Here is an 18,307-nt window from a genome sequence, read left to right as displayed (position 1 = left end):
GAATGAGCAGATTTTATAGAGTTAAAATTAAAAGATCAACAAGTAACTCAAAATTAATTGTAGAATATAAATGTTTAGAGAACTGATTTATTGCTGTAGATTTCTTTCTAAACCCTCGAAAAACCACAATGGCCTGCCAGAATCATGTTTTTGATTTTCATCTGTAATCTAAAGGCAAAGAGGCAAGAGACTTGACAAATACTAGTTCAGATACTTACAAGTTTAAAAGTGGGAGAAGATGTAATTATATATCAGGAAGGGTATTCCTACAGCGGATAGAATTTTAAATGGCCCTTATGTAAGGGTTAAACACAATTTCAACAGGTGAAGTTTAGAAGACTAGGAGAAAAAAATAACCCTTTAAACATACGAAATAAAGAAAATGATTCAGGAAAAAAAATTAGTTTTCCAGTTTTGCTATAAATGAAGTGGCAAAGACGGGAAGTTTAAAAAGAATCTAAAGATACTACTCATTTCATGAGAAACTGAGAGCTACAGCAGTGCACCAGAAGACTAACATTTTAAGAGAACTTTAACTAGAACTTAAGTCAGAGAAAGAAAAGAATGAAATTGATACATCAGATTTGGAAACAAATTTAGACTTGCTAATTTAAAGGATGTATCAGTGATGGCCAGGTGTGGTGGCGGCTGCCTGTAATGGCAGTGCTTAGGAAGGAGGATCCTTGCAAGTTTGAGACCAGCCTGGGCTACAAACTGAGTTCAAGGACACTTTGAACTGCATAATGAAGGCCTGTCTCAAAAAAACCAAAAACAACAACAACAAAAAAAACCAAGAATATATCAATGAAAATAAAATGAATCTTTTTTAAGAGAATGATTCCACTAACGCAAACATGGAGAAATTTTTTATAGGTGTCTATAGGCATTATTTAAACAATTTAGGCTACTGTATTAAGCATACTGAATTGTCTACTATAATTGTTTACCTCAATGTTAGCAAAGTATTTCATATATTCACAAATTTTTATGTTAACTGGTATTTTTCCTTTTGATTTAGGAAAACTGAAATATGGGCATGGATAACAAGCCCTATGTAAGGAAATTTTTTGGGTTTTGCTTAATATATTCTTTACACTGAAGTTTGAAATATATATTTACCTGAAATTAACAACTGTTGTAAAAATACTGCAGTTACATAAAGAGCTTTGTATATGTTATGTTAAATTTAAAAATAAAAGTTTGTTTTGATTTTCAGATATATCATTGTGGTGGAGCATGATCTAAGTGTATTAGACTACCTCTCTGACTTCATCTGCTGTTTATATGGTGTACCAAGTGCTTATGGGGTTGTCACTATGCCTTTTAGTGTAAGAGAAGGTAACTTGAAAAACTTTTCACATATGTTGTATTCTCTTCCACATTAGAAAATGTATTATTATTGACGCTAAGTAATTTTGTATTATCCTAATATTTATACAAAAATGATTTATTGAAATTTAATCATTGAGGCAAATGTATATATAAAAGGTTATATATGTTATTTGCTACAAAAAAAGTCCTTTTTGGAGAATTTTCTGTTGGGAATGGGTAGAGTTATAATTTCACTATTTTTGTTGTATTACAAGTCTTCTGGCACTTCCCTAATACATGTGAGGCCCTCAGAACCACAAAAAAAATCTTCAGTATTTCCATTTCTACTATATCATTTGTCTTTGACAAGCTGATAACTAGTAATGAAATTCTTAAACTTCATTCAGTGCTCAGTTTATTTTCATGTTTCAAATTTATCTGGACTCCTAATATGTATCCTAAATATGGAAGTAAGGCTGTATCCTAAATATGGAAGTAAGGCTATCTAAAAATCTATTAAGGATATTAAACTTTCATTCATTTCCTCTACTGTCAGGAAAGAGATTCTCTCTGACCTCTTTCCTCTGTTTCCTACAAGTTAAAGCAGAAACTCCTAATCACAAAATGGCTCCTGAAACTGTAGCAGTGTGTTCTCTACCTTGCATAGCTCTTCTGACTGTCTTCCTTCTGCTCATGTTTACATCTCTTATATTTTGTATTTTTTTTTTCGCCAGCTGTGTCTTGGCTGGCAATCTAGAACACTAAAAGGACTTTTTAGTCTGTTTAAAAAAATATCATTCATGTGGAAGAATTCATGTGGTCTCAGTGGTTCCCTAAGTGGTGATAATTTATTTAATTTATTTGATTGGTTGCTTTTGTCTCCTGTCTCTTCTTCAAAGGAGACGAAGATACCTAAAAAACTCCTTTGGAAAATTAAATTTTATATTGCATCATATCCTTTTCATAAAAAGGTGGTGATAGGTTTTACAATTTTTATAAAAAGTACATTAATAGTTTAAGCATAGAGAAACAATTCAGCTGTACATTTAAGATAAATGGATATATATTTTTTAAAAATATTTGTAAGGTTGCTCAATTCTCCTTGCTTTTTGTTTGTTTTGGTTTGGTTTGATTTGGTTTGGTTTTGAGACAGGGTCTTACTCTATAGTCTTAGGCTGTCTTCTAATTCACAGTGATCTTTCTCCTGCCTCAGCCTCCCACGTGCTGCAATTACATGTGTGTACCACCGAGCCCAAATTCTTACCAGTATTCTTAAAGGATGTGGTCAGAACCACTAATGTCTTATCCTCTGTGATTAACAAAATATTGAATACCTTACTTCACATATATAACACTTGTGGAATCAGGTTTATGATGACATGGGTACTAAGCAGTCATTCTGTACAATTTCATTTATAAATGCCATATCGATATACTGTGCCATTCAATAAATGGTTCCTCATGAGGTTTTTTGGTGATGTTGGGAATTGAACCCATGCCCTTCACACTGAACTACACCCCCAGCCCATTTTTAGTTTTTATTTTGAGACAGGGTCTTACTGAGTTCCCCCAAGTGAGGCTTACACTTGCAGTTCTTTCTCAGCCTCGCTGAGTACTGGGGATTCCAGGGATGTGCCACCACATCTATGCCATAGTAAGGTTTTGAATGTGCCTCATCTGTTAAGTCAAAGAAACTGCACTTAAGTCTCTGCTTTCCTTTCAGATTGAAAGAAAAATTAAGAGAGCATGTGAAAAAGTTCTCTGTGAGCTATAAAAGTAATGATAGTTTGGCCTTATTTTTAGATCAACAAAACAGTGCAATAGAAATACAAAAATTGTGTTGCTGTTTTTAAGCAAAATTACTTACTTCTTTGTAACTACATTTCCTAAATTGACAGACTGGCATGTTGGCTAAATGGCTACTAAATGAGGTCCTTCATTTATTTTTGTATTGTTTTGATTTTAATTTTTTGCTTTTATTACTTAAATAGTTAAAGGTAAAAAAGCCTGCTGATTTTGGTAAAATAGATATATGTAAGTTCTGTTGGCAAAGTTTTAATGTATACCTGTGTTGTAGTCTGAAGGTACGGCCCCCTAATGTGGCTCTGAATTCCAGATAAAAGCCAGAATTTCTAAAACTTCAGCTACTAGAGTGTTTCCCTTACTTCATTTATTTAAAAAAAATTATAATTTTGTTTCAAAATACAGCAAAAATAACATGCTTTCACACAAAATTTGATGGAAAAAACCATGCATAATCTTAAATCATAATGAAACAGTATGCTTCATATATGTGTGTGATTATATGGGCAAACATTTGTATATACATGAAATGTTTAAACTTACAAATGCAAAAAAATCATTCTGGGGATGTAGCTTAGTGTAAAATGGTGTTGTCTAGCATGTACAAAAGCCTTGTATTCAGTACGTGGCACTGAAAAAATAATAACACAAAAAATGATGTTCTTTAATTATATGCTGGCTTGCATATATCAGAAGTTCATACAAATAAGTAAAGATAGATAGATAGATCCAAGAATCTTAGGATTTGGGGAAAGTTTGGTGTTTTAAATAGTCCATACTAACCTGTGGACAATTTTCTTTCCGACAGGCATAAACATTTTTTTGGATGGCTATGTTCCAACAGAAAATTTGAGATTCCGAGATGCATCTCTTGTTTTTAAAGTGGCTGAGACAGCAAATGAAGAAGAAGTTAAAAAAATGTGTATGTATAAATATCCAGGAATGAAGAAAAAAATGGGAGAATTTGAGCTAGCAATTGTAGCTGGAGAGTTTACTGATTCTGAAATCATGGTGATGCTAGGGGAAAATGGTAAGTTTTTCTTATATTTTGAGAATATTAAGAGTCATTTTTGTACTCCAGTAAATTAGTTTTATATATTCCATGAAGAAAAGCTGAGTTTTGAATCCATAAATTTCATGGTGTAGTGTTACATTTTTGTGCTATATATAATCTTGTCACTCAAATTAATATTTTCTTTTTAACCTTCACTGAAAGTAAGATGTTTTTATCCAGTGGGGTTTTTTATGTATAGTTTAATGTATCAGTTACTAATCTTTCAAAATGAGTAGGAAAGAAAGAATAAACTGATTGTTTGCCGACGTTCCAGTTAAAGGTTTTTTCCCTTCTATAATTGTGTACTGCTGTATAGAACTTCTTTTAAATGCAGTGTACTTTTGTCTTACATCACCAACATTTTTAATACTAACTTTTCATCAAACGTGTACTTATAAAATGAATTTGACTACTAAATATTTGGGGTTGCTTTCATAATCTAAAAATGAACAATCTTTATTGTAATCTTACAATATAACAAAACTGTATAAGGAGATTTTTATCTTGAGTATTGTTGCAGTTTACCATTGTAATCAACAGAAATTTTCAGATACATTCCAAAGTCTGCTGTTCAGTGAACTTCAAATAATGGTAGCTATCATAAAATACTGTATATTATTTTAACATACCATGTTCATTATATTTAGCTAAGTATTTTTTACTACTAAGAGGGCTGGGGATTTAGCTTAACGGCATAAGCTTCTGCCTGGCAAGTGCAAGATTATGAGTTCAATCCTCGGTACCAAAAAAAAAAAAAAAACAAGTTTTAAACTCTATAGACCTATCGTTCATTAAAATAGTCATTATAAGCTTATACTGGTCTTTATTTCTCCTAATAAGCTTAGACTGTTACTTGAGAGTAAACATGAAAGATTTAAGTACTTTTCTTTGTAGTCATCAGACTTCCTCTGTGTGAGTGTATAGACGTACAGCAAATTTCTCAGTTAAAAACATAACATTATGGTTTACTTGAAATATGAAGCATCTTCCAAGTCCGTGTGTTGTATATCCTTTTGCCAGGTACAGGTAAAACGACATTTATCAGAATGCTTGCTGGGCGACTGAAACCTGATGAAGGAGGTATGGCTTTAAATGTGTCTTTATTGTTGACTATAGTAAACTTGAAAAATCTGGGCAGATTTTTACATCTTACATACTTGTGTTATTTCACAGGAGAAGTGCCTGTTCTAAATGTCAGTTATAAGCCACAGAAAATCAGTCCCAAATCAACTGTGAGTTGTGATGCTTTCATTTGGTTATTAAAGAAAATTATATATGGCCTTAGCTTTTGTTTGTATGTCTGTTTATTTTGTGGTGTTGAGTCTTGAAATCCACGGTTGCACTACAGCTGATCCTTTTTACTTTTTCTCTTGACACTGGTTCTTACTAAATTTTCCATATTGGCTTCAGATTTGCTGTTGTTTTGCTTTCGCCTCCTTGAATAACTGGATTATAGTAGGCATGCATGACACCATACTGCCAAAATTTAGCCTTTCACTGTGTTAACATCTGAGAGTATAGCTCAGTAGTAACATCCTTAGCGTGCCCAAGGCCCTAGGTTAAATCCCAACACCAAAAATAGTGTTTTTCTGTATGTATTAAATTTCTATCAGTATAATTCTGCAATTTTACTTGAAGTGGCAAATGAATGTATTAAGACTGCAGTCCTTAGCCGGGCGTGATGGCTCATGCCTGTAATCCCAGCACTGTGGAGGCTGAGGCAGGAGGATCATTTCAAGTTCGAAACCAGCCTGGGCTACAAAGTGAGTTCAAGGCCAGCCTGAGCTGCATAGTGAGACCCTGTCTCAAAAAAAAAACAAAAAAGACTGCAGTCCTTGATTCATTTCTACTAGTAGAAAAATACTTTTAAAAATTGTCGTATTTTCCAAAATAAGCCTTTAAAAACTTAATGTTCTTTTTCTGTCTGGTCAGTTTCAATTCTATTATCTGAGAGTTTTTATTGTCCTATGGTTTATAATGCTGCTTCCAATATCTCCTGGGTTTACCCCTTTCCTTAGCTCCTATTTGCAGAGAAAAAGGAATGATTCTGTTTTCCTGATAGCTTTAAGAAGTCTCATAATTTAGTCTCTGGTCGACTTGAATTGGGACATGTAGCTGCTCCTAAAAATCTTGACAGGGGAAAAGAATCTGTGATTTCTTAAGCCAGTCATAAAAGTATAGATATACTTACCTTCAGCAGAACATGTATATTGGGAGTGAAGGAAAGAAACTTCCATTCAGATATGTGAAATTTTTCCAGAAGGAAAATTAATGGATACTAGGTAACAAAACTAAATTCTGTGCAATGCATCTGTATTTCTATTAGTCATTAAAGATATAACAACTAATTAAATTTGAATCAATCCTAGCACTAAAAATCTATTAGATCTCATTCATCTAGCCCATAGCTTGCACATTCATGGTCCAAGCCCTTGATTTATCCCAAAGATATGTTTTGCTAACACTTACATAAATTGATTCTCAGTATAACTTAATAAAACTTTTTTAAGAGATCAGTTTTTCCTGAGAAACTGAAGTCCTTGAAATGTTAGCATCAAGAAAGGGAAAAGGCTGCCTACTCACAAGACGGAAGAACTGGTTTTGTTTTGGTTTGGTTTTTGGGTTTGGGATTTGGTTTTGGTTTTGGTTTTTGGGTTGTTGTTTTTTTTTTTTTTGATATCAGAAATTGAACTCATGACCTTGCCCTAGGAACTCTTTAAACTGAATTTTAAAATGCCTAATAATCTTTTGTCCCTGAAAGAACATTTTTCCAAAGAAATACAGATGGCTAACAAACATATGTAAAGTTACTTCACATCACTAGTTACTGTGGAAATATAAACCAAAACCACTTGATATTCACTAGGATGACTAAAATGGAACAGGTGGTAACAGGTGTTGATATGAATGATATGAAAAACTTAGAGCCTCGTCATTGCTGTGGAAACATAGAATGAGCTAGTTTGAAGAACACTGTGACAGTTCCTCCATACAAAATCAACAGTGCAAGCCCGGCATGGTGCCACATCCTTATAATCCCAGCACTTTGTGAGGCTGAGGTAGCAGGGTCGCAAGGTAGACCCTTAGTGAGAACCTGTCTCAAAAAATTTTTAAATGGTGGGGAGATAGCTCAGTGCCAAGGCTGTGGGTTCAGTCCCCAATGGTGGGTAAATGTGGCAATAATTCCATGGATCTTGGCACCAAAACCTGGACACATATTTATAATAACTTTTATAATAGTAGCCAAAAACAGAATACCCCAAATGTCTTCATCTGTTGAAAGTGAATTAAAGTTAATTTTTTACTTCTGCAGCTGTTGTAGTGAACTGTTGTCTCTACATCTCTATGTCTCAGTACCTCTGCACTTAATATTATGCTTATACCAAATAGGTTAGCTTATGGTAAATGTAATAATGCTTTTTATAATATTAGCTTTTAAATTCTCAAAACCATCCATGTCCTCAAGTATTCAGCCATAGAATAGCATGGCTTTTTTGTGTGGTTTCCTACTGATTTTCTAAAGTTACTCCGACCCACCTTGACTGTCAAAATTATTTCTATTCTCAAATGATTTCTGTCCTGAAACATTTATTATTTGCTTTTCTATTTTTAAATTTTAGGATTATTGCCTTTTTACTTACTGGGCATGATAATTATTGAGTATAAAAAGTCTCAAAATATGCATACATAAATAAACACTAAAAATACATGAAGCTTTGCTCTGGAGTTTCGTTCTGCTTTTTAAGATTTGTAAGCGAAAATTCTGTGCTCATGTTTTGCTACTTTTTTCCATTGAAACCAGGGAAGTGTTCGCCAGTTACTACATGAAAAGATACGAGATGCTTATACTCATCCACAGTTTGTGACTGACGTAATGAAGCCTTTGCAGATTGAAAATATCATTGATCAAGAGGTGCTCTTAACATAATTATTTTTAAAATTTTATTATTTTAGATTTTGAATGGCCTCATTTTGTTAAACTTCTTCCATTCCATTAGGTTCAGACATTATCTGGTGGTGAACTGCAGCGAGTAGCTTTAGCTCTTTGTTTGGGCAAACCTGCTGATGTCTATTTAATTGATGAGCCATCTGCATATTTGGACTCTGAGCAAAGATTGATGGCAGCTCGGGTTGTGAAACGGTAAGCCTCATTCCTCACCGTATTACTTTTAATTAAATGTACTGGCACACTGTGTGTTCAATATGATATTTGAATGTTTGATTATAGAAAGCTATAAAAGATTTCCAAATCTTTCTGTTTTAGTTTTATACTCCACGCAAAGAAGACAGCCTTTGTTGTGGAACATGACTTCATCATGGCCACCTATTTAGCTGATCGGGTCATCGTTTTTGATGGTGTTCCATCTAAAAACACAGTTGCAAACAGGTAAAAATAAATATTTTTTAAATTAATTATTTATTTGGTACTGGGAGTTGAACCTGCTGGAGCCTTCTCATCAATCTATATACCTGGCCTTTTTTTTTTTTTTTTAAAGATAGGGTCTCTTCAGTTGCCCAGGCTGGGGCGCAAATTTGAAATCCTCCTAATTTTCCTGCCCCAGTCTCCTACAGTGTTGGGATTACATACAAGTCTGTGCCACCATGCACAGTTAAATTTTTTTTTTAAATGTTCAAAAGTTAGGCATGAATTCTCACAATTAAAAAATTATTAATTCCCAGTAAGCTTATAAATTGTAACACTTCGCTTTTTTTTTTAAATGGAATTGTGTATCTTTTATGACTCACAAGATTCTTTTTGCATACTAGAGAGAACCACGTACAATAGTTTCAGGGTGTACTGTGGTATCCTGATTTAAGGGTGTAAGCATAAAGACCTGTCCCTCACCTTTTCTTTTAGCTTAACTTTGGTTTTCTTCATTATCTGAATTTTCAAAACATTGTTTGTTTGTTTTTTAATAATTCCATGAAAACTATTGGTTTCCATGAAAATTATTTATATGACAGAAAAAGAAGATCCAAAGTTGTTGTGATTTTCCAAACTTAGTTTCTTAACAGTGGTTTAACTAACAGTAAATCTTAAACATCTGATGCAAATAGGTACTGGTATACAGCAGAACTAAAACACATTGTTTTACTGTTCTCTCACTTTTGCTGACTAACTTGATTGGAAGCACTTGTAATACGGAGAAGACATTCAAATCAGTTTATCAGAAATTTATTAAAAATAAGAAATTACAATATTCAAACATTTTTTACACATATAACAGCAATTTCCTATGGTTCCAGCATAGTGTTTTCTAGTGTTATAGGCAGAGGAATTGGATTGCTTTCTTCAAAATTTTGTTTTCATTTAAAATTTTTATATCATTTGTGAGAATTATATCTTTCTTTTTTTTTTTTTTTTTTAATTTTATTTAAGGAGGAAAAAAAAGCAGAGAAAGGGTACAAGTTATACAGATTTACGGAAAAAAATAAACAGTAGGAAATCACTAGTTAATGGATTACATATTGCCATCTTAGAAATAATTGTTCAGGTCACAAAATTAAACCTTGTACAGTGGACATTCCAACAATGATACTGCAAACAGTTCTGTTCAATGATCCAATAAAACTCAGTGATATCATTTTCTATCTTATACACTTAAATATACATGCAGTTATCATTTAGAGCACTTTCTTTTCCTCTCTTTTGTACAATGACTATTACACATTTTGGGTTTTATTGCTCCCACGGTTCTTATTACTTTTTTGGAAGAGAGTAAAACCAAATATAACAGAACAGAGTCGGTCAAATCAAAAGGGTAGACAAAATAGATAATGTAAAAACATAATACAAGGTGATCAACAATGGTTACCATAATGCCTCCCGCTATCTCTAATAGAATTGCCTATATCATCAGTTATAATAAAATTGAACAAAACAATAAAGAACAAAACCAACAAAACCAAAACATTGGAGACATTGTAGGTCTTCAAAAGTAGATAAAAGTCAACGAGAATGGGCGTCATAATGAATTTCACTATCTTCACAGCTGTTGCCTAAACTTTCAAACCTGGTACTATCCAGCAAAATAGAATAGGGGAACATCAGTCAAAAACAAGATGGTGAGAGTAATACAGGGCTTTAAATCAAGATAATGGAAAGTCAAAGTGGGTTACTATAATATATCCTGCTATTTTTATTTATTTTTCCCTTAATTAAAAGGATAAAAATAAAAAAATAAATAATGGAGTGGAGATTGAGATAAAAGAGGGCATAACAGCAAAACAGCGCAGATCAAAACATAACCATTTAAGCAGAATAGTATTTCACCACAAGATAATCCTGACACAAAAGTAGTTACCATATTGTCTCTTTCCTTGAAATCCTTGAGTACAACTTCGTATACTGTAGCATTAAATATATCAAAACAATGTAAAACCATTTAAGAGAATGACAGCATTACAGGGTACTTAGAATCGACTAACAGAAAATGAACAATGGTTTCTGTATAATCTCCTTGTCTTTAAAAGTTTTTGCTTATACTATCGTACATAATAAAATCCAATAAGATACAACCTTTTAAGACCGATGGAGACAGAAGAATACAAATTTGATGGGACTTCAAAACAAGATGATACTAAATCAGCACTAGCTATTATGATGTCTTTTTTTTTTCCAAAATAGCTGTTCCTACCATCCGATCTTCTCTGCCTCATTTCTGCTGAGCCCTTTTTCTGTCGTTTGTTGTCAGTTTGTCTTCTTCATTTGATTTTCTGCTGCATTCATTGTGGCCTCTCTGCCACTATTTCTGGAATCTTAGTATTTTCCTTTTTTAGAATATCCTGCAGTATTCTCTGTAGAGTTGAATTGGTGGTTGCAAATTCCCCCAGTTCCTCTTTATCCTGGAAGCACCTTGTTTTTCCATCAATTTCCAGGGACAGTTGTGCAGGATATCTCAATCTTGGCTGGAGATTATTATCTTTCAAAGCTTCAATTATTTCCCCCCACGCTCTTCGTGATTTGATGGTTTGTGCAGAGAAATCTGCTGTAATTCTGATGGGTGTTCCCTTGTAAGTGGTCTGTTTCTTGTCTCTGACAGCTTTTAATATTCTGTTCTTGTATTGAATTTCTGGAATTTTGATTATTATATGCCTGGGTGTTGCTCTGTTTGGGTTGTAGGTGGCTAGGGTCCTGTATGCCTCATACATCTGAGTATCTTTACCTTTTGCTAAATTAGGAAAATTCTCCTGGATTATTTCTGGAGTAGCTTTTGTAATTCATTTGTTTGTGTCCCTACTTCTTCTTTTATGTTCTTAATTCTTAAGTTATGGATCCTCTTATCATCTTCTTGTCTTTGTATTGCTGTTTGTTTATTTGTTATTTTTAAGAAGTTTTTCATTTCATTCTCCCATATTACAAATCTGCCCTCCAGTTCAGATAGTCTGTCCTTAGTTTCTTTCAAGCTGTTATGCCAGTTTTCGATAGACTTTAGTTTCCTGGTAGTCCCTTTGAACCTACTTCACGTATTCTATGCTTTCTCTATTTACTCCATCAAACAATTCTCCCCTCTTTTTCTGTTCTTCCATTCCACCATCTGTTTTTTCTTGGGTGGTGCTTAGCATTTCTCTAACTATTCTGCTTACTTCTAGCTTCAGGTCATTGATAATTTCATTCCTGAACTGATCTATGAGGCTCTCTAGGTGGCGCTTTATGTCTATTGGTGCGGTGTCCGCTATTACCTGTTTCTCAGGATTGGGGGCCGAGGAGCCTTTCTTGTTGCTGCCTCTTCCCATATTCTTTGTTTCTTATATATGCAAGCTTATATAGGAGGCCCAGTTTCCCTCCCTGTCAGCCACAGCCTGATCGAATTGCGCTGGTTAGGCGTTCCCGCCCACCGCAGCACACCAGGAAGTTCCAGACCAGGCAGCCTACGCGGGGCCCGCCCCTCCAGGCCACCGTCAGGCTCTGGGATCTGGGTTGGGCTAGCCTACTGGGTCCGCCAGCAGCGTCAGGTAGGCTAGGCACTTCTCACCAATCCCACCTGAGAGGGGGATATGTGGCTAAAGTCGCCACCGCGCCCTGCTCCCGCAAGTCTGTCCAGTCCCAGAATGTCCTCTGCTGGAGTCAAACTGTGGTAGAGTGTCAGTTTCTCTCACTCACCTCACCACAAGTCAGTGCACGCTCCCTGCCCGTCCTGTTTTCGACTCGGGTCGCAGATTCCCATTCTCAGAGCTTCCGCGCGTCTCTCTCCTTGTCGAGCCGATGTAGAGGCAGCTGCTTCCAATGGCATGGGCTCCAGCCTCCACACTGAGGCTTTTCTGTTCCTGTTCTAGCACCAGGACTGCATTCCAAGTTGGTTTCTCTCAGCCAAGTTCGTTCCTGGGTCAGCAGAGCATATCTCCACCAGCTCATGTCTCCTTACTCCACACTATTCCTGACTTGTGAGCCGAGTCTTTCAGAGAGCCTCCGTAGCTGCTGTTATCTGTCCGCCATGTTCTCCCGGAAGTCAGAATTATGTCTTTCTTGAAGCTAGGGAAATGTCTTAGAACAAAATTTATTTGTAATCATCTCTAAAATGCTTAAAATAATTCATCTCTGGTGATCTAGATGATTTAAGAACTGGTTTAAGTGAAAAGGATGAATAATGCATAAAAGGAGTTACTACCGAAAACCCTTATGAAGTTTTTTGTTATATTTTCACTTTGCCTTAAAATGCTAATTTGATACTCTGTAATAAGTGATCTTTTGTTTTTCCGAAGTAGCTGTTAGGGGAATAACTCAGTGGCAGATCACTTGCCCAGCATACGCAAATCCCTGAGTTTGACCCCTAATCCACAATGAATAAAAAAACTTCATGTTAAATGTTTAGTTTTACACATCAGAAATACAGGTTTGACTCTGCTTACTTTGTTTTGGTTTTTTTGTTTTTGTTTTTGTTTGGTTTTTTTTTTTTTTTCTTCTTCGTGGTATCGAGGATCGAACTCACGACCTCGTGCCTGCCAGGCAGGTGCTTATACCACTGAGCTAAATCCCTGGCAGCTATGCTTACTTTGTACAAAAATATTATAGCCAACTATATATACAGTTGAAGCAAAGCCATTTTGAAACATAGGCTTATAATACATTGTAATAATACTGTTATACAGATTATGTATAACTAGAAGATTAGAAGTGATTCTTAATTTTTCATCCCAAAATGTTGTTATATTTAGGGTATAAATATATTTAATTTCCAGATGTGATTGTGTACCCTTGTAATCCCAGCACTTAGGAGGATGAGGCAGGAGGGTCACCAATGAGTTTGAGACCATCCTGGACTCCATAAATTGAAGGATACTCAGAGATACACACCAAGATCCCATTTCCTTCCTCCCACCAAAAAAATCCTTTAAATCAAATTAATTTTTTTTCTCTTACTTCTCACCCTAGTCCTCAAACCCTTTTGGCTGGCATGAACAAATTTTTGTCTCAGCTGGAAATTACATTCAGAAGAGATCCAAACAACTATAGACCACGAATAAATAAACTCAACTCAATTAAGGTATGTGGAAAAGCAGCCTCAAATTATGGATAGCTTTCACCAGTATGAACAGGTGTAAGGATGTCACATCAATAGTGTATTTCCTTGACTGTAAGATTCGTGTGTTTTTTCCATTTATTGCCTATAATGGCATAATTCAGTCATGTAGAGAATAGTTGAGACATAATGGCTGTTGCTTCATGGGTGCAGGCAGAGCTACTCTTTTCTACCTATCTAGGTAGTACTCTTGTACTACCTAAATTAATTGACATTTGAATTGTCTAGGGAAAAATTACAGTGAGGCACCATTGAAATGAAGTTTTAAAGAATATTGTAACTGGGGCTAGGGATTTAGCTCAGCGGCATAAGCACCTTGCAGGCAGGCAGTCGTGAGTTCGATCCCTGGTACCAATAAAAACGAAAAAGACCAAAAAAAAAAAGTAAAAAGAATATTGTAACTAAGTTCTCTTGCTTTTTAATGCATTTTTTCATTTTTTAAAAAGATTTTAATAGTACATGTTTGCATTTTGTGCAATTTACAGTCATCTTGGGGAGCAGTTAGATAGATATTCAGGGCATATTTTTAATCTTAATCTTTTTGGAGGGGTTTTTTGTTTTTGTTTTTGACATAGGGTTTTGCTATCTAGCTCAGGTCAGTCTCAAACTTGTGACAATCCTCCTGCCTCAGCTTCCTGAGTGCTGAGTTCATAAGGGTGCACCAGCACACCAGGCTCTAAAATGCATATTTTAAGTCTGAAACATGCTCCTTCAATAACCATAAAATTGGGGCTGGGGATTTAGCTCAGCAGCATAAGCACCTGCTTTGCAAGCATGTGATCGTGAGTTCGATCCCCGGTACTGATAAAAAAATAACTAAATAAATAACCATAAAATTGAACAATGGAAACAGGTTAGAAACATGTGCATACTCCCCAGTAGCATTTGCTGTCACAAACGAGTCCTAAATTGGCTACATAAGCAAAGTCACCTTGCACATAATTCTGTTGTTTTTGGTACCATGACTTGAACTCAGGACCTAGCACTTGCCAGCCTGGTGCTGTGCCACTGTATTATATCCACAGCATAATTCTGTTCTTCAGCACCTAACATGAGTAACTGACATTACTTCCCAGCCAGGATAAAAATGTAACAAGTCCTGCCATAAAAAGGGAAAGTTTGCTCAATTGTGAGAGACATTTTTTTCAGGAAAGAGGACAAGAATATCTTCTGAAGTATAATGAGTTGTTCATATTATTGTGTGGTATAGACTCGTAGTTCCCACCCCACCCCAGTGCACCTGTTAATCATTACTTTGCAGCAAGGGATGAACATTCATAGATGTGAACAAATCACAGAAGTAGCTCATGTGTTTGCTGGACATTGTACTGTCAGAACCCAGGATTCTGGCAGCAGGAGGCAAAGCTGGGGTGATGTCAGAGAGAGGGACAGCCAGGAAGCACAAGGCAGTACACATTCTATATTTGTGTCAAAGGTATAGAAGGCTCACTTTGTCAGATGTACATATGATCCCACTTAGGTGTTCACCTAGAGCATGGTTTGTTCACAAGCTGTATTCTCATTGTAGACAGTCATAACTTAATTCTAATAAGCAGCTATGCAAGTACATTAATGGATTGTTATTGGCCATTCTAAACAATTGTAGGGAAAACGACTTTGCACGTATTTTGTGTGATAGTTAATTCTCACACTAGTAGTATTTTTGGTCCAATTCTCACACATTTTTTGATCCAGAGCTTAAACTTGACAATTAAGAAAAATGAAATTTGTTTTCCAAAAAAATACTATTTCTATATATGGCACATTTTGTATGTAAAGCATCTTCTATAAAGCAACTTTGCTCTCAGAGTGAGGGGCAAAGGGCAATATCTTTCTTTTGAAAACTGAACCCAAGAATATCCAGATGGGTAGTAGGTACATAGGAGATTATAAGGCACTGTTTTAAACCCTGCCAAGTAACACCTTGAATGACATTCTTCCTCTCCATGTAGAATAGTGATGCTAATTTTTGTTGCTTTTTATTTTCTAGGATGTAGAACAAAAGAAGAGTGGAAACTACTTTTTCTTGGATGATTAGACTGAATCTGAGAATTATTGATAAGCCATTTTATTAAAAGAAACATTTACTGGGATTTCTGTCATGTAAAACTAATCAAGTTTTATAGCCAAATATACTCTGGAGCTTGAAGGATAATTTACTTATAGTAACATCAAAAACCAGCTGTGTTATAAAATTGTAGTATAAACACAGAAAATTGCACTTTTCTGTTTTTCAGAAGGCCCCTTTTGTGCATAACATTCTAAAATGACATTTCATACTAAACAGATTACCTCCAAGTTTTCATGACATATGGGAAGATTTTCAGGTGTATTATATTCATGTATCAAATGCTGACCAGTGTTGCCCCATATTTTAAATCTTGAAAAAGATTCCTGTACTTACCTGGTTTGCCAAGTATGCCAGTATAATGAAACTGCCCTGTTTTAAAAGCTACGGTAGTCAAAGACTACACTGATAAAATTTGGTAAACAAACATCAGATTATATTTGTTATTTGTTTTCAGTCTTTGCACTGAAATTTTCAGTGCATGATTTCCAGGGAGAATTGTCTACCACAAAACACCACTGTTAGAAAATGGGTGTTTATTACCAGCCTACACATTGTTTTTTAATGTTTTTGGTGCTTTTGAACATCATCAAAAATCATTTCAGTGCCCCCTAAAGGAATAAAACCTTACTCTGGATTTTGTTTTTGCACTCTATAAATAGAGTCTGTATTCTGTAATTATTCTCAAAGCAATGTCATTTTTTAAACATACATTTATATAATCACTGATCAAGATTTAAGCCAGAGCATTTCTAGAGAATATTTACTTCCCTTGTAACTACAGACTCAACATCTTTAGATTGGGTGCCTGAGAATCTAAGTATTTTTAAAAGTAGATTTTCTTCCCCAATGGCAACATAAATGCAAGAGATAGCAATACAGAGTATCCCTTGGTACCAAATGTAGTCATTCTAAGGTTGGATGTAAAGAGACATTAACTAAACCTTAATGTCCAGAATAAAGTTAACTTATGAGTACAAAAGTGAGTTTACTATAAAGTATTGGCACATGTAAAGCAGGAAACTTGGAAATTATTTGTCAAGATTACTGTAGAGCTCACATAAATAATAGAAGACAGTGCAAAGTTTGGTTTATGCAGACCCCATTAGGCCTTCTAAAAATAAATTTATGTGCAGAATCTATGAATACATTGCTGTTGTGAAAAATTTAAGTATACAAAAATATGAAATAAAAAAGATAACCCTTTGCTACCCTCCCAGGGGTTACCACTGTTTTTTATTCTTTCATGCTTTTTTCTATGCAGTTAGTCTGAGTGTGAATATGTTAAGTGTTTTGTAAATAAATGTGATCACACTAAAGTAAGTAGATTTTTTGCTTGAGGGAGTGGTTTGGTTTGGTTTTGTCTTTTTGAGACAGGGTCTCACTATGCAGTTCAGGCTGGCCTTGAGCTCACTTGGTAACCCAGGCTGGTGTCAAGAATAGTTTCTGTTTTAAGGCTAGCCGAAGTGTGTGATTATTTAAAATATGTTTAATAAAACAAGACAGGCGCTATTTTTATTCCCTATTCTGTCATTTAAAAATTAAATAAAAGCACCATTCTTGCTAATGACAGAATGTGTATGTTTTTATGCAAATGAAATGTAAAAATACGGATTAAAATGTTGAAAGTTTACAGAGCAGTAGAAGCCTGCAGTTGCTAACACAAGAGTCTGTCTATAAAACTAGTGTGACCATCACAGTGAAATATATCCTCAATGCAAATGTTAGCTATTAAAAGCAATGAAATTGTACAATAGATCCTCATTGGAAAAAGTCTGTAAGACACTTAAAAGCAAGGTCCAGCACAGTTTGTATAATACAGTGCTACACGTGTAAGGAAATATATAGTGTTAAAATACACAAAGGTGGATCATTAAGATTTTCAGAGAAGTCATTTTGGGTAACAGGAAAGAATATGTATCTGTTGAAATTTTTATTTTGCATGTGTGGACTCTTAAAAAATTTCATCATCACTGAAGAGAGATGCTTAGGTAATGCAGTGCAGAGCAAAGCAGCCTTAACAAGAGTACAACTACTCAAAGTTTAACCTAGTTTTAAGCCATAAAACTTGAAAACTAGTCCACTGTCTTTGCTTACCAGTATATAACCCCTTATCTAACTTGTAGAGGGCCTGCTATATTGAACCTATGTACCACACAGAAAATAGGAATATGATACTGTACAAACTGCTTTGTCTAATTTCATTGATGTTCATCAACACATTTAGATTGTCATTGTCAGCTTGTAGTGGTTCAAAAGAGAAAGTAATCATTCTGACTGGAGTCACAGAGAGGTAGGTACATGAATAGGTCCCAGGCAAGAGTAACAGCCCCTCAGTTAAAAAGATACGTGACAACCTACCCAAGTACATGTCAAGTCAGCAAAAATGAACATGGGCATTTTAAGACATGAGAGGAGATGGATGGATAGGGGAGCTTTCCTTGATTTCAGGATTTAGATTTTTATAAGCTTTGTAGGTACAAATTTGGACAAAGCAATGGTTAAGGGGTAGCTTAAAATGTTTTTTGTTTTTCCTTTTTATCGGTACCA

At 35.0% G+C, this 18,307-nt stretch overlaps 1 protein-coding gene across 1 annotated transcript in view; it reads left to right on the top strand.

Annotated features, from left to right (window-relative positions):
- Abce1 (ATP binding cassette subfamily E member 1) overlaps positions 1–17,332 on the top strand; it is a 32,818-nt gene extending 15,486 nt beyond the window's left edge. The window contains exons 10-18 of the mRNA XM_005006787.4: positions 1,217–1,338; positions 3,923–4,144; positions 5,189–5,248; positions 5,342–5,400; positions 7,971–8,081; positions 8,167–8,309; positions 8,433–8,555; positions 13,542–13,653; positions 15,680–17,332. Of these exons, the coding sequence (XP_005006844.1) occupies positions 1,217–1,338; positions 3,923–4,144; positions 5,189–5,248; positions 5,342–5,400; positions 7,971–8,081; positions 8,167–8,309; positions 8,433–8,555; positions 13,542–13,653; positions 15,680–15,727 (1,000 nt within the window). The 3' untranslated portion in view covers positions 15,728–17,332. The remainder of the gene's footprint in view (positions 1–1,216; positions 1,339–3,922; positions 4,145–5,188; positions 5,249–5,341; positions 5,401–7,970; positions 8,082–8,166; positions 8,310–8,432; positions 8,556–13,541; positions 13,654–15,679) is intronic.
- Positions 17,333–18,307: the final 975 nt, after the last annotated feature.

Source organism: Cavia porcellus, unplaced genomic scaffold, assembly GCF_034190915.1.
Source record: "Cavia porcellus strain 051 isolate PalLab524CR breed Dunkin Hartley unplaced genomic scaffold, mCavPor4.1 scaffold_14, whole genome shotgun sequence".
Lineage (NCBI taxonomy): Eukaryota > Metazoa > Chordata > Mammalia > Rodentia > Caviidae > Cavia > Cavia porcellus.
Note: the sequence above shows the minus strand (reverse complement) of the source record. Positions and strands in the feature narration are given on the sequence as shown.